Raw genomic sequence first — 15872 nt, 5'->3', positions numbered from 1 at the left:
TCCATTACCATCGGCAAAGCCAACTTCCAGTGCGCCAATCCTTCAGCGCTACGAGGGGTATCCTTGAAATCACGAGCCAGAAGCCGATTCCATATCACCCATCCTGAACCTAGCCTTATCCCTAAAGGCCAACTCGAGAAACCATCTCTTCACCGTGGTATCCCTAACGCCGACGCGAATTGAGCCATGATCATTACATCTGCCGTCCCCTTGAAACACAACAAAGAAAACAAAAGACCGACGAACGCAGTAGGAATTTGGTGGAGACTAGAGCCACATCATTTATGCTTGGGGGTGTCTGGAATGTCCCAAATTGACGGCTGCTCAGAAGGCTTTGCTTGCTCGTCTTGCAGTGGGTATGCAGAACCAAACGGAATCGACGATGTCGAAGTGAATACAGGGAGGTCAGCCTTGGATCGTCTGGTCGGGGTGCTACTTCCAGCAGACATTGGTCTGAAAGCATCAGACGATGAGGGTCTCTGTGAAAGAGTAGAAGTTGGTCTATCAGCTTGTGTGTCGATGTTGGTGCTCGTGACATTATTCGAGTTCGCGACGCGCTGTGGCGGCACCTGTTCAGTCGAGAACGTGGTGGCGGCTGGAACGGGCTCGGTGCGGAATATATTCGATTGGGCGATATTGTGCGACTCGGCGAAGGGTGCTTCCACAGTCTGAGGCTGCTGTTGGCGTTCACTGTGAAGTACCATCTCGCTTCTGTACAAGTCCGGGTCATGTTTGATGACAGGGCTTGTAGCTGGTTTGACCTCATCTGGAGTCCATGTCGGGATTATGCCCGGAGATGGCTTGACAGGCTCGATGGATGTTATCTGCTGCCCAACAGGTGTCACTGGTTTAGGCCCCATCATTTGTGTGAGATCTGAAGTTTTGCTTGTTGTTGCAGCAGCACCTGGCCGTTCAATCTTAATGGTCTTCGGGAGAAGAGGCTTCCTCGGTGCTCGAGGCTTCTTTTGCTTCTCATCAAGCTGTTTCTGTTCCTTAGCCACGTGATCTTCTGCTGATGAAACGTTCAATTTGATGCTGATCTTTTTCAACCCATTTGTGAGGTTGTCCATGTCATCGGAATTTCGCGTAAGAGCTCCTGAATCTTGTGAGGAATTGGATACTTGTCTAGTCTCGCTCGTATTTCCTGGTCTCGGAGCACTTGCACTGGCAGGCAGCCCGGGCTTTGCGAACGAAGATTTACCGACGAGTGGCTGACTTGTCGGTTTTGTTTTTCGAGGACTCGTCCTAGGTTTCGGGGCAGCTTTGGTAGTAGCAGGAGCCCTAGTTTTCTTCACTGCAACAGCCTTTCCATTCTTATCTGGGACAACTGAGGCTTCGCGGGAACTGGCGGGCGCCAACTGCCCTGAGGGAACTGACGAGTTGTCGTCGCGATTGTCGGATAGATTCATGCCCTGGAAACTGGATAATATGCTCGAGGCATCACTCGAGCGTCGACGAGGCCGACCATTCAGGTAGGGAAGGGGCGGCACATTAGGATCAGGTAGTTCGCTGATAGCCGCAATCGTCGTTCTTCGGTTTTCATTGCGGGAGGACAGCTTCGAGCCATTGACGGCCTGTGGTTGGGCTTTGCTTCGGCGATCGCGCAATTGCATTCGTTCATCAGTCGGTACGGCAGCTCCGATATTAGATTGTCTTTCGCGCCGAGCTTTCACAGCTTCAGTATTAAGTTCTTCATAAGTACAGCTGAGCGTTTGTCGTTCGCTTGGAATCATGACACGAGATAGTTCGTAAGACGCAATAGCCCAATCCACATCGGGCGGGGGCGGGACGTATTGCGCTTCCAGAGACATTCTTGCTTGAAGTGCAGATAAGGAATGTCTCTCACGAGCATTCTCTGTCATCTTGGCGGTAGAAGCCTGAGTTGGCGATGAAAAATTTCCAGTTTTGTCCGGTACGGATCTGGCGTCGTGAGGTTGGCGACCGGATACTGCCGCTTCGAGGTCTTCAAGATTGTCCAACCTCCACCAGTCTGGCTGGTAGGACGGCGAGAATCTATTTTGTGATTCGAGTGGATCTGGTAACCAATTGTTGATGGTGGCTGGGGCCTTTTGAAAGTCTGCCTCGGAAAGTGATGATCCTAACTCAGATGCACCTCCTGCCATACCGCAAAGATGGCTCAAGACACCTGAAGTCAAAGCACGATCACTATAGCCGCCCTCGAGGACACTGATGAGTCGACCATTGACACCAACCCCGTTTTCTTGAGCTAGAGCAACCAGATCTGCGGTGATCTTCGCATAGAATTCCGTGGGAACATTGACACTATGCCGCTGCATTCCAGCACCCTCCCATTCACTTGCATCAAAACCAGCAGAGATGAAGATGGCAGCTTTGGGTTGTTGGCCAGCAGCAACCAATCTGTCTGAGTGCAGTTTGAGAAAATTCCGGGCCTTCTCAATTAGTACCTTATACTTTGCCTCGTACAGCCTCCAGAAATCTTGGTGAGATTTCCATGCTTCTAGATGTACGTTCCAAATGGATTGGCCATGAGCGTTTTCGATGCATAGGCTTGCATTGCGGACCTTCTCTTCGTCACCCCACTCGCAAGGATACGAATTGATGTCATGCAGGCTGTAGTACCCGATAGGAGTCTTCTTATGAGCAGCGGCATTCTTGGCAGCGGTATGGACTTTCTGGTTATGGTCCCAGGCAATGTTCTGAGAACCATCACCGTGATGTAAGTCGAAGTCGATAATGGCAGCATGTGTCAGACCATGATTCATGGCGGCGTATGAGATACCAACATGCACATTGTTGAGCCAGCAGAAGCCTGAGGGATAGTTCGAGGAGCAGTGGTGACCAGGGGGGCGAATGCAGACAAAGGCACGTTCTGTCGGACCGGGGGAAAAGACAGTGTCCACAGCGTCACAAACACCACCAAGACATCCTTGCAACGCAGCCAGGGACTCTGAGCAGAGGTAGAGATCGCCTTCGTGTAATTTGGGCAAGGCATTTCCATTTTCATCCTTACCGTAGCCAATTGGTCTGACCAACTCTTTTCCGTTCATGGTCAATTTGGCCTCAGCGGCGTCGCACATGATCTGCAGCTCGTCCATCCATTTTGTCCCGTGAACATAAGTGACGGCAGGGTGGTTGAGAGGAATGGATCTGTCGGTTTTGCGGATCCGAAATGGAGCGTCTCTGACCTTGGAGGGCTCATGACCCGGCGCAGGCATATACGGACCATCTTGGTGACGGCCCCCGAGTCTCACATATGCGGTGGCTGCACCTAGTAAGGTTGCGTGAATTCTTTCTGGTCGTTCCACAATGGTGGCCAGGGCATTTTTGGTTGATCTGGGACGAGAGAAGCGATGGCCATAACAGGCGTCATGGACGATGACCGCCACAGGAGAATCGAGAGTGGAGTGAGCTTCCAACTCTTTGGCGAAATACTCCTTTGCGACAGAATTGGCAGTGAGGACCGGTCGTTCTGGCAAACTCATGCCCAAGGATTTTCCATTTGTGGCGGGGGATGAAGGGTTGAGATTGGAAGACGAACGACGGTATTGTAGATGTGGCAAGGGGCGAGAAGGAGTGGTCGCAGACCCTCTGGCCGTGCTGAGGCTGGAGGATGACCTCTTGGTGTTAAGATTAGGGGTCTGCTGTCGATCTCCACGATACGAACTTGCGACAGAGGGGGATCTCGAGGGAGGGCGAGGGGAGACGGATGAGGACATGGGCTTGTTTTTGGGAGCAGGAGTGTTGTATGCGGAGCGCATTGGAGAGGAAGGAGGAAGTGGGATTGAGGCTGGAGTGAATTGATGAGATCGTCTTGGAGTTGTGGTGGAGGTTGCTTCGACTTTTGGGGGTTTATCATATCGATTCTGGTGGTCGTCGTACTCAATGGAGGGAGCAGGTATATCAGGATCCATGTTGATTGCACACGTTACTGCGCGTGTTTGGCTGTGAGAGGTGAAGAGCAAGAAGACGGTCAAAGGACAGTGACTTTGGTGGTTGAAGAAAGCGTGTTGCGGATGTCAATACAAATCGACAATTGACGAAGGCTTGTGCTTGGGCTTGGGCTTTGTTCAACACAACGTCATTGTGCTTGTGAGATTCTTGACCGACGCTATTGGAGAGTTGGCACAGTGGCAGCATCTGCAATTGGCGTGGAATTGGATGTGGAGGTGGAGGAGGTGGAGTTGGAGTTGCAGTTTGCGTGGCGCGTTTTGGTGTTGGGTGTTAGACGCGCATGTATGATCCGACGTAGAGGGGATTCGTGAAGTAAGAGTTCACCGTACAATGCTAGTCCATTTTAGGTTAGATCAATATCTCTACTCATCGCATCCATCATCAATCTAGAGAGATGACAACTACCAACATCACCTCTTCTGCCTCAAAAAAGACACCAGATACCGTAAAGACCGACGAACCATTCGAGGTAGGCAGTGGGAAATACGTACAACAGACCTAGACCCTAAATTCAGCATCTGGCACTGCTAGGCAGCAACACATTGAGCTTTCAATGGTTTCAACAACATATATTCAGTCGCTGCAATGAGGTCTCGTTTGACGGTAACGGGTTGGAAATGCATCCAGTATGCCAACAATCTCGCCAGACCATATCCAAGATATCCACAATGCCGAGCTATATCCCAATTATCGCAATCTTCTAGAGTGCCGCGACTAGCAGCATTGAACCGAGGGCAATGTCCCTTCGCAGCTGGTCCAGCATTGTATACGAGGTAGGTCATCAATTGTTCCTCGCAGACCCCCAGATCGCAATGATGCGGAAATCAATGAACCATATCGAATGCCTCCAAGCTGGAACAAGACATATCAACGAAGTCTTCAGACTCCAAATATACCCTCCCACTATACTACCCCCATGACAGTCTCAACTAATACAATATCACCCAACAGTCAACAACAGCATCGACAGCTCAATCGCGAAATGTCAACCTCATCTCCTTCTCCCTCAAAATCACCACGAGTCCTCTTCTTCGGTACCGGCGCCATCGGCAGCGTCTACGCATACCTATTATCCCGAACAATCCCCGCCAACAGCATCTACACCGTCTGCCGATCCAACTATGCCCACGCCAGAGAGCACGGTTTTACGATCAACTCGACCATCTGGGGCGACAACCTCCACGTGCACCCACAAGTAGTGGATTCAGTATCGTCTGCAGTAGCCTCATCACCATCCGAACCATTCGACTATGTGATTGTGACAGCCAAATCAATCGAATCGACACCATCGATCCCAACCTTGATCCGACCAGCCGTCGGCGCAGACACGACCATCGTACTGATTCAGAATGGAATCGACATTGAGCCGATATATGCACAAGAATTCCCAGACTCGACAATCCTATCTTGTGTCATATATTTGCCTGCCACGCAGACTTCACCAGGTGTGATTACACATCGAGAGATAGAGTACCTCCATCTCGGAACATATCCTGCTACATCTCCCACTTCAGTTTCATCCCCAACCTCAACGTCAGGCCAAACCCGAAAACTCCACCGAGACCAACTTCACGCCGAAGCATTTACACAACTGCTCACCGCATCCGGTGCAACCGCGACATTACACGCAGACGTGCAACGAGAACGATGGCGAAAACTTCTTGTCAATGCGGCATGGAATCCCGTCTGTGCACTGTCACGATCACGAGATGCCGCATTCATGGCTTCGACACCGGACGATGGGGCAGAGGTGATCCGTCAGCTGATGCTCGAGGTTGCCTCCATTGCCAATGCTATCGGCTATGCCGACCTAGGCCCCGATCAAGTCGACCATCAGATCTCACGGGCAAAGGCGAGACCTTTGCCGGGTGTGGAGCCTAGTATGCTGGCTGATGTTGCGGCTGGGAGAAATATGGAGGTTGAGGCTATTGTGGGCAATGCCCTTCGAATTGCTCAACGTAATAATGTCCATACTCCGCTGCTTAGGCTTGTTTATTCTTTGGTCAAGGCATTAGATGACGTGTCTAGAAGAGACAGGGAACGGTGATAGGGTTGATTTGACCTCTCTATGTATCTAGATTTTAGAAATCTAAGTCTAAACCCAGATCGATGTCTATATCTCAATGTTGACACCCTTCAACGCTTCTCTAGCCCAGTCTGGCGGTCTCTGGCCATTAAAGTATGAGTCGAAGAAGGTCTTGACAAACTGCGGGTAGCGATCTTCGATGATGGCCGTCCTTACGCGGTTCATAAGGTTAAGCATGTGGTGGACGTTGTGCATGGTGAGGAGGTGAGCGCCGACGGTCTCTTTGGCGGCCAGATGGTAGATATAGGCACGCGTGATACCCAGTCCGCCGGACTCTTGCGGACGACAGCATGTACATGTACAGTCGGGCTCGATGGGAGAGAAGGATTCGGCGTAGCGTGAGTGTTTGAGGTTGAGGACGCCATTGGCAGTGATGGCATTGCCGAAGCGCTAGAGGATGGGAAGAGAGGAGAGTTAATGAGTGTCAATAATGGTGGTAGGGGGTTTGGTGGATAAGTTGTTCACTCACTGCTGTTCTTGTTGGCCACACACAATCGAACATGTCGGCTCCTAGCGCGACTGCGACGACAATGTCTTCTGGATAGCCCTATTGTTTGATAACGTCAGTGGCTGATACTCCGATCTATTCGACACACTCAACACTCACAATTCCCATGACATATCTGGGTTTGTTCTCCGGCAGGAGGTCAGTACAGGTATCAACCCTATTGTTAGGAAACCATTCGTCAGTCGAGATAGACACATTTGCAGTGGCTCACGGTGCACTCACACTTTACAAAAGTCTGCCTTGGCCTCGCCGCCAGACAGACCTCCAATGGCGATACCTGGTGTATCTCGTTGGAGCATTTCAACGGTACATTGCCGTCGCAAGTCAAGGTCCAGCCCGCCCTGGATGATGCAGAAGAGATTCTGGGTCTCGGGTTTCTTGTGGGCGACGATGCATCTGTCGAGCCAACGGACAGAGCGTTCCATGGCTTCTTTCATGCGGGCATGGTCAGGAGAGGTGGTTTGAATGACATCGTCGAGTTGCATCATGATGTCGGAACCGATTGAATTCTGGAGGGACATGGAGTGTTCCGGGGTGAGAAGCCTGCAGAAAACCCCGAGGTTGGCAAGGGTCCAGTCAGTCGGGTTGTAAAGAAGATACTCACATGGGAGATCCATCATGGGGACTCAAGAAGCGGACACCTTCTTCTGTAACTCTTGCCAGTTTGAGCAACGACACCATTTGGAAACTAGCCAGAGAGTGTCAGCCGGAGGTGGACCATGTTGCTGGAGGGGATTGTAGCACCAACCCACCACTGTCGGTCAGGATGTTGTAATTCCAACCCTGGAGCTTGTGGGCCCCTCCAACCAGGTCCAGAACATTCTGTCCTGGCTTGAGACCCAGATGATAGGTATTATTCAAGCATAATTTGCAACTTGTATCTTCCAACTGTTCTGGGGTGAGGCCTTTGAGCGATGCCTGGGTGGCGACAGGCATGAAAATCGGGAGTTGCACAGAGCCATGGGGAAGATGGAGGGTAGAGGCACGGGCTTTGGATGCCTGGATAGAGGTCAGTCATCGAAGGAGTCTGCGGAAGGAGGGAAAAGGGAGAAGACAAGATGTTGGTACGTACAGAACAGCGACCATGAAGGTCAAACGTTAGGGCTGAGGGTTGACGTGTGTGCGGTTCGGTGACTGAAGAAGAGGACATGGTGGACATGGTGCTAGTGTATCTGATCGACACTGGGAATGCATATGGTCTGGCGAGATGGGGCCGGGTGGTGATGGCTTTAGCGGTGTGGAAGATGTTGGCTCGAACGTTGATCGCACCGCTGGTCAAGCGCATATGCAGTCGGTGAGATAGACGATGGTAAGAGCGTCAGTCTGCAGTGTAGTCTGCAAGTCTTCGACCCCTCCCCTACTGCAACAAGCCGAATTGTCTGGGTAAGGTGGGTTGAATTGGGATGAGAGTCTCCACGTTTAGTTGAACCAGTCAGCCCTTCCACAGGCGCAGGTCTCGCGAACGTTGGATTTTAGTTGTCAAAGCCCGTCAGAATTGAGGTCTCAAGTGAGGTCTCAAGTGGTGGAAGATACTAGGGTTTGTTTGTCCGTAGGTTGTCAGGTGTATCCCTACAATTAATTGTGGTATGCATTTGCTGATGTCGAGTAGGAAAATTAATTATGTCGCCGAAGAAGATTGGCGTCGTTGGAGTTGATGATGGGGTGGAAATGACGCACAGACCAAGTCTGATGTCTGGGTCCCCAGACGAGTAATTCGTAAGTACCTCGTCGGCCAGTCGCCCAGTTTATCGATGGATGCGGGAGGGAAGAACCTCGCTAATCTCATTTTCTTCAGACACCCTCTTCCAGCCAAACTCCAAGCCGGAGAATAAAAGCTTCAGGGTTTAAGTGTCGAATCTCGGTACCCGAGTTAGCAAGGAACCCGCCCGGGAGACTAAGGCTTCGGGTCGAGTTAGGGCCCGAGAAGCAGCTACAATCTAGGCATGCCTAGGCATAGGCAGAGGCTGCTATGCTACTGTAAGCAAGACAGGGGCCCCTCGGCCTGAGACCTTGAATTCAAGCCACGAAGGACGATACGCATGATGATCTACCAGGGAAATTAATTTAGATTTGATGAAATCATCACCTTCACCATCACTATCGTCATTAAAGAAAAAGGTAATTGCATAAATACATCTTTCAAATTGCATTGGCCTGCTGAAACCTTCCACCTCGGGGAGTTTGCTCTATTAGAGCCCTTCATTAAAGGTACCTAAGTAGGTACCCAGCAGCACCAGACAGATCACACTTGTGCCCCATGACAGGTACTTGGGTCCTTAGTCATGCCTTATTCGAGGTACCTAATCAACAACCTTGGGGATCTTTTTGGGGGCACATGGACGTACCAGGGGATAGCAGCAAGGTACTTCAGGTACATCTACCCTGGGTAAGATACTTAATCTGAGGTACGGAGTACTTCTAAGTCGCTGATCATGTCACACCAAATCGACTTGCCTACCCTGACCGCCTCTTGATTTGTTGTCCAGCACTCTGGGCCGACCGGCTTCCCGGATTTGTGTCCAGGCAACACGAACCGTACACAGATGCATTATTGCGTGCGCAGATCTCAGTGACACAACAGGTCAGGGAACACAAAGTCTGTGAGCGAGGATTCTTTTGTCCACAAGGAAAATCCAAAAGTCCACCGAAACAGCCTCGACAACCAAGGGGGTTGTATTCCGGTTTCGGCTTCATTTTCAGCGTCAATCAATTCTCCACGGGACTAATGAGCGGTCAATCACTCTAAGCTTGGAAGCTCAACGAAGGTTGAGGCCTTCTCCACCGCACCAAGGCGATATGACAGGTACAGTGTGAGTCTCCTCGTCGATGCGTGAATTCGAAATTCATGGGTCTAATCGGTACCTATCCATGAATGGCCCTCCAAACAACTCAACCACAAGCACAGCAGCATTGCTGTGTGTAAGAATCAAAAGGAAAAAAAGGGGAAGAAGATAAATCAAAGCCGAGCTGGCCCGACATTGCCCAAGAACAAGAACCCAACAATACAAGCCACTCGGCCCCTTTCTGTCCGTCTGTCCCTCTGTTTGGGAGATTGTCTGTGTTGTCGCCTTGAACGCCATCGCTATGCCCCCGCCGTGCGATACGGTCATGTCTGTTGCCCAAAGCAGAAGGAGGAATTTGGGAGAGCACCTTGTTAAGACAGGATTACCCAAGTTGCACAGATGCCTACTTGAGCCATTGCTTTTCCCGGCCCAGTATCCTTGTTTGTTGCTCGTGTCAATGACGAGTCGAGCCCAAGACCATGGACAGGGATCTAGGTTCAATTGACTAGCGGTATCCTGAATTGGGAGGATATCCGCCTCTCGCGCGTCCGGTGATGGAAGGGTTTCTGAGCTCTGTACAGGCCACTTCGGCGGCGTCCTCTCGGGCATTGTTGAGGTATTGGCCATCGTACCAATACCGGGCCGCAATGTTCTTTCCTTGGACTGTGACGGTGGCAGACCACGCTGTCCGTCCACCTGGTGATGTACTAGATTAGGCATTTTTGATCCATGACTGAGGACAGTTGAGGTAGCACACTTACCTCGTCGGTCAGAAACAATGTTGAATACTGGAACGGCTAGTCGTTGCTTTCGGCATTCCGCTTTACACCAAAGTCAGCGACTAGCCAAGTTGCATTCAGCCACTGGTCAGATACTTACCAGCGAGCTCTTCCTGCCACGTCTTGTGTGTTCTGGTAGCCATGGTAGATGGGCAAGGTTGATTGATCAGGGTGGCACAAACTCAGGCCTCTGGTGATGGGGTAATTTGTCGATGACGATCGAACTGCGTGAATGATGAGCCAAATAGGCGAGGCAAGAAAAGTCTGACTCGTCTTGGACGAAGCGACGAAGGCAAGGACCAGGAGAAAGTCGAATGACTTATACACTTTGGAGCAGCAGCAGCGGCAACAAGAGTCAAGGGGATAGTTGGCTCAGGTGGCCAAACAAGGCGCCAGATGCCAGAGTATCAAAGGATATATGCATCGAACAAGACAGGCATTCGTTGGAAAGTGAATTTGGCAGCTCTGGTAACAAGTCAGAGTCGCTTCATTTGGGCAGCAAAAGGCACCGTCGAAAGATGACCGTTATGGCTTGTGAATACAAGAGTTGGGGTGGTGAAACATGATCGGAGATCTTGCGACACCCTAGAATCGATCAACCTGGCCGCCCTGATGTTTGTCTATATAAAAGAAAGAGAGAAGGCGAGGTCGCACGGCGGCAGCCCAAGCCAGATTACAGGGGGAAGTCGGCACCAGAAAATCTCCATGTAGGTAGCCGAAGAGCCAGGACGTGGGTAGGAGTGGGAAGTCAGGGCGACAAGCCAGCCAGCAGTAGCTTGCCAGTGCCTTGAAGCCAAAGAAAAAAAAGCGTTGGCCGTGGGTTGCAACAGGTTGTTTGGCCAGCCTCACCTCTCCCCAGCAGGTGCCAGCACATCAAGGGCCCGTCGTGTCTCTTCGGTCGTTCGCGACGGTGGAGACATGTTGCCAAAGACCAAGAACATGATATGCATAATGGCGTATTCTGTGGTCAAGCTAGTAGGTAGACGTCTTCTAGTCTCGACTTTGCACCCTGGCAAATGTCCTTTGCCGGCCGAGGCGCACACGGGTGGACACACGCCTCAAAGACGTCAAGGACCGGGTACCAACTGTGAGGTGGGGGCAGAAAAATTATGTCCATGCCGCAGGTAGCCACGTCCAGTGGGCCAAAGGACTAGTTGGCCATTGGAGGTCTCTTCGCTGGCACAGATGATTTGTTATGACATGTAGCTTTTACTGTCTGTTCTTGGGGTCAGAATGGACAGATTGAAGCGTGCCCTCCACTGGTGACGATCTCGAAATGGTGTGAGAAAACGGGAGTGTACGATTGTACGAATGAATGACTATACAAATAACTCATCGTTTGTTCTGCCCACTTGATGTAGTAGTGTAATGCTTGTTGTTGACGTCGCTGGACGAACTTGAACCTAGTCATTCGTGTCTAATGCTGGACCAGACCACGCGTGCCATGTCAAGACGGACAAGTTGGTGATGGGAAAATATCCGACTTGAGGCGACCGAAGGAGTCGTTGGCTCTTTCCCTTTGGCCTGTTTCCCCCTCCTTCCCCTCGGTTGGTTCGTGGTCTGCTCCTTCCTGCCTTGTATTCTGCACCTCAGCACCTACACTTGCACCTGCATCTTTCACCTTCGCTCTTGCCTCGAGATCTGCCTGTGTGCCTGCGTTGCCGTAAAGTTCCTTCCTCTCGAATCGTCTGTGAACCAATTCTGGCAAGTGCGTACGTTCGCCTGTGGATATTGCCGGTGGCAGGAGTCGCCTTGACTAGATCCATTCTCATACGGCCTCTAACCTGTAGCCATGCCATGCCATGCCATCTCATGCCATCCCATCCCATTCCCCGATGGTCCCTTGTTTTCCTTTTCTTGCCTCCTTCAAAACATGGACGGATGACAATCGCCGGGTCTGACCACTCGTAGGCTGATTGGTAGCTCTATTATGTATGGAAATATGTTAGTATCTTACAATCCTTTCGTTTGTTGGGCAGCAAAAGCAACCGGAAGCCATGGTGCATTTCCAAGTGACAACCGTCGTCCTTATTGGGGTGACAAAGTACCTCAAAGGTAAGTCGCAGTACATATCCATAGTCCCTTGTGGTGGGGGACACCCACTGGACGGGCCAAGTGAGATCTGTAAGCCGCGGCCATGCCGGTCTATTTCACGGAAGCTCACCAGGCATGAGGACGGCATCGTGTCCACATTAATGTGGCCTGAACAGCCCCCAAAAGGACTAGTATCCAAAGCACCAGTGCAACCATGGTATGTTACGGGTTAACTCGTTCCATATCAAGTCAAGCACGCCCAGTCTATCTAGCTTCGGACTACAAGCACGAGTCAGAGCTCTCTCTCTGGTTAGAGTAATGCTCGACCCTTGTTCTAGGCATGACTCCCGTGGTATGACTCTAGGTGCATCCGCCATGTCCGACATGACTTCTCCCAGAATAGGAAGGGAAACATAGGTGCAGCATCCTTTGATCGATTCTATACAAAATTATCCTCAATCGATGCAGCGATGCCTTGAAGCATCGTCCTTCAGACACACCGCCCACTTCCTGTGTTACGCCTTGAACAGGCAAACTTGTCCCCAATCCGCTGGTCCAACGCCGCCCATGAAAAATGATGTGTTTCATGCCTTCGTCCCATAATCCCTTTCTTTTTACAAGCGGTGAGCTTCCCGCCAACGACCCCGAATACAGTCGTCTGTCAATGCCAGTAGCCCCGTTGCCACAATGACATCTCCCAGGTCACTCGGCATCCTCTTTTCTGTAATCCTCATGCTGCATGGAGGCACCCAGCTTCCTTGACGCGCCTCCTCTCGCTCTTGTGCCCTTGAAATCTTGTCCGGAATGATGTGTGCAATGCACGCTCCGGTCGCCACATTGACCAGGTCCAACGAGAAGACGGCCTCGTCGTCCTCGTCGTCCTCGATCATATTCCGCCTCCACGAAAACTGCTCTCCCCAGTACTCAAAGTCATACATTGACCGTTCGCTTCTCTCATTTCTCTCCAACTCCACCTGAGCATAATTCGAAAACTCCAGTCTGATCACCTTGGTTGGGATAGTTGCCTTGACCTCGGCCGAAGAAAAGTCAAACTCGTCCTCGGACTCACTGTCACAAGGTTCGTGCACCACCTTGGCGCGAGGCTTCACCGCCAGTGACTTGAGGCTCATCTTGGTTAGAACATTCGTCAACGATAGCTTTCTGGGTGATATCGATGGCCTGGTGGCAGGCTTCAGATATTTCCGTTTGGAGTTGCAGACTTCCCGACCTGATGCACGCTGATATCGACGTAGAGAGAATTGGCGTTCACTCAAGTCGTTCATCTTCAGATGGAACAAAGTCACCTTCATCATGTGTCCCCTTCCCGCAGGCACCTCGGTGTCCACTCTCAAGTTGAGGTTGCCGTCGAGGCTGGTATCGTCATGTTGGATTAGCAGCCTTCGTGTTGATGGAAAGAGTTGGCTGAATTCGCAAGATGTCGCTGCCACCGCATCGGGCTTGTAACATCGAGCCCGCAACGGTGGGCAGATTCCAACTTGATGGTAGCTGTCCTCGCATTCATCCACCGTGGTGGAGGCATATGTTTCGCATGAGCTCCGAGGATTGACCTCAGGCTGTGGGTTGTATTTCTGGGTTGGTGAGCCTTTCGAATACTTGGCTTCGGCTTTGAAGTCGCTGTAAGAGGTGTTTGCTGTGTATTGAGAATGGCGAGAGCTGCCAGATCTGTGGCTGGGGGTGGATGAAGTGGAGCTCGAAGATGTGGTAGATCCTTTATGCCAGACTCGCTTAACGTGTTGCACTTCAGGCATGGTACCTTGGAAGATGATGGTGGGGAAGAAGTATTGGAGATGTCAAGCAGAATAATGTTATACAACAGGATGGAGATGGGGTGTTTAAATGATCAAATTAGGACCAAAAAATGGAATGAAAACCTGTGCAAGGGGAGAACGAGGTTATCTGCAAAGTATAACAGAAGCAAATGGTCGAGGATTTCATATCGATTGGTGTCGAGGCCAAAAACAAATGATACAGTCACTCCACGACAAGTTGGAATTGTGTCCAAGCCGATGCATGGGGGACATTCTCCGTTGGGTGGCCATGGGAGGTGACCTGCGTGGTGAATGGATGATGGCGCAGCAATGGTGTTCGAAGGCCCTACCTTGAAACCCTCTGTTCGTTGCCTTTCGTACGCAGACAGAAGGAGAGACTACCATGGACCCGGCCGGAGACACCCGCGTCCCTGGGGCGCATGGCTTCGGGAAGGGGCCACGGCGTTTCTGCGAGCCAGACTAAAAAGACAAGGTCATCTCAGCCGATTGCTGCTCGGGGAAGCGGACTGGCACGGCGCGAGCTGTCTTTAGTAAGCGAGCGAAAAGGCCTTGGGACTGGTGGATGAGAACACCATGCCACCCATCGCGTGAGCATCTCGGAGCAGTGAGCAAGCAAATGCACCATCTGAGTGACCCACGCCGTCTTCGTCTTCCTCCCACACTTGGTTTGCCATTGGAATGGCGAGCAAATCAAAGGAACCAGATGTAAAGTCTAGCAGGCGAAAAACCAAGGCAGGGTTGATGAAAAGTTCTCAAGATGAAAAAGTGACTGTTATTGGCTCATCGTGTTGGAATCTGAGGCAGTTGCGGCCCTGCACTTGTGCTGCCAGATGAGGAATTTGTGTGGCTTTGGGCATCAATGAAGAGGGGTCACGGGGGGTCACGAGGGGCCCAGAGAGGCCTCAGGGCGCTTTTTGTGATGTCAGACACTTGCTTATCAACGAACTGGCTTCATGAGTTGGGGGTTGTTACTCCCCACGCTCCAGAAATGCGCTTTTAACATGGACTTGTCAGACCACCGTTTTTAGAAGTAGGCCCTCCTGTCAGTCGCCGTCTCGACCCTCTTCTTCCACCCACATCTTACTCGACCCCTCCTCGTACTCTTCTGCCTGCATGCGTGGCAATTCACTATTCGTCTCTCTTCCCAGCATCAATTTCTTCTTAATCTCCTATACGTCGCACTGATTTATGCATCTCTGCACGTCCCTACCTCCAATCCGTGTCTCACCTTGAGTGATGAACATGAGTTCGTGCTTCTCAATCCTTGGGCTATCCAAAGCGTAAGCCGCCGCCGCCTTCCTCTAGGCTTGAATACCAATAAGGCCAAACGGCCGTGTTCGAGAGTTCGAGTCGCACCCGCCCATGAACCGAGTTCGGTGCCACTGGACCTTGGGGCCGCTTGGGCAGCATACGACTGACCCTACAGTAAGTCCTCGTCGAGTTGTGCTGTAGCCGATGTGTCATGGCAAATGCTTTGACCTCGCTCAGTCAGACATTGCTACAATCATAATCAGCAGGCATGAGGCATTATCATTCAACGAATCGCTCGAGCCTCGGCAGAATTGTCGTCCCCTTACATCAGAATTAGCTCGCGCCATCTCGATCAGCAACAGACATCCCTCGTCTGAACTGCGGCTCGAGCCGTCCTCTGTCATTCCCCGACCAACTTTCCCATGTCTAGGTCAAGCACTTGCCACGCTCTGGTTTGCATGAGAGTTCCTGCGCAGATACCCAAGCAGCCCTTAGAAAACCTCAGTGGTGGAATTCTCTCAGGCCCTGTGGAAGCCACATTGGTGCCACCCGAGTTTGACGCACTAAACACATTTCAAGACACGATCGTCAATGCGCCAACTGGGGCCCGGAGCTTCTAGCAAGGGCCGGCCCTTGATCGGCTCGCTCTGGCTCCCGTCGCCTTAACTTGGGCTCCACGACAAAACAACCTGTACAAACCCAATTCTT

General features: G+C 51.4%; 6 protein-coding genes across 7 annotated transcripts; 1 reads left to right on the top strand and 5 right to left on the bottom strand.

Moving 5' to 3' along the window:
- Positions 1–67: 67 nt before the first annotated feature.
- Positions 68–4139, bottom strand: PV10_07670 (uncharacterized protein). Its single transcript, XM_016372601.1, has one exon. It carries the CDS (start codon positions 3891–3893, stop codon positions 279–281), a length of 3615 nt encoding a protein of 1204 aa, XP_016221933.1. The 5' UTR covers positions 3894–4139; the 3' UTR covers positions 68–278.
- Positions 4140–4342: 203 nt separating this feature from the next.
- Positions 4343–6075, top strand: PV10_07669 (uncharacterized protein). Its single transcript, XM_016372600.1, has 2 exons — positions 4343–4706; positions 4885–6075. Exons 1-2 carry the CDS (start codon positions 4519–4521, stop codon positions 5978–5980), a joined length of 1284 nt encoding a protein of 427 aa, XP_016221932.1. The 5' UTR covers positions 4343–4518; the 3' UTR covers positions 5981–6075.
- PV10_07668 lies at positions 5900–8181 on the bottom strand. Of its 2 annotated transcripts, XM_016372598.1 has the most exons (7): positions 7600–8181; positions 7276–7526; positions 7132–7215; positions 6750–7070; positions 6627–6684; positions 6489–6566; positions 5900–6409 (listed from the first exon to the last, which is right to left on the bottom strand). In XM_016372598.1, the coding sequence occupies exons 1-7, from the start codon at positions 7810–7812 to the stop codon at positions 6047–6049; spliced, it is 1368 nt and encodes a 455-aa protein (XP_016221930.1). In that variant the 5' UTR covers positions 7813–8181; the 3' UTR covers positions 5900–6046. The 2 variants fall into 2 exon arrangements, with proteins under 2 accessions (XP_016221930.1, XP_016221931.1); XM_016372599.1 differs by having other exon boundaries at positions 5900–6566.
- A 1189-nt stretch (positions 8182–9370) lies between these two features.
- PV10_07667 (uncharacterized protein) lies at positions 9371–9937 on the bottom strand (the record flags this gene model as incomplete). Its single annotated transcript, XM_016372597.1, has 1 exon — positions 9371–9937. One exon carries the CDS (start codon positions 9935–9937, stop codon positions 9371–9373), a length of 567 nt encoding a protein of 188 aa, XP_016221929.1.
- PV10_07666 (uncharacterized protein) lies at positions 9816–10232 on the bottom strand (the record flags this gene model as incomplete). Its single annotated transcript, XM_016372596.1, has 3 exons — positions 9816–10006; positions 10072–10131; positions 10190–10232. The coding sequence occupies 3 exons, from the start codon at positions 10230–10232 to the stop codon at positions 9816–9818; spliced, it is 294 nt and encodes a 97-aa protein (XP_016221928.1).
- Positions 10233–12537: 2305 nt separating this feature from the next.
- On the bottom strand, positions 12538–14636 carry PV10_07665 (uncharacterized protein). Its single transcript, XM_016372595.1, has one exon. It carries the CDS (start codon positions 13890–13892, stop codon positions 12738–12740), a length of 1155 nt encoding a protein of 384 aa, XP_016221927.1. The 5' UTR covers positions 13893–14636; the 3' UTR covers positions 12538–12737.
- Positions 14637–15872: the final 1236 nt, after the last annotated feature.

This window comes from Exophiala mesophila (assembly GCF_000836275.1).
Source record: "Exophiala mesophila strain CBS 40295 unplaced genomic scaffold supercont1.5, whole genome shotgun sequence".
NCBI classification, from domain to species: Eukaryota; Fungi; Ascomycota; class Eurotiomycetes; order Chaetothyriales; family Herpotrichiellaceae; genus Exophiala; species Exophiala mesophila.
The sequence above is the reverse complement of the archived record's forward strand: the minus strand, read 5'-3'. Positions and strand labels throughout refer to the sequence as shown.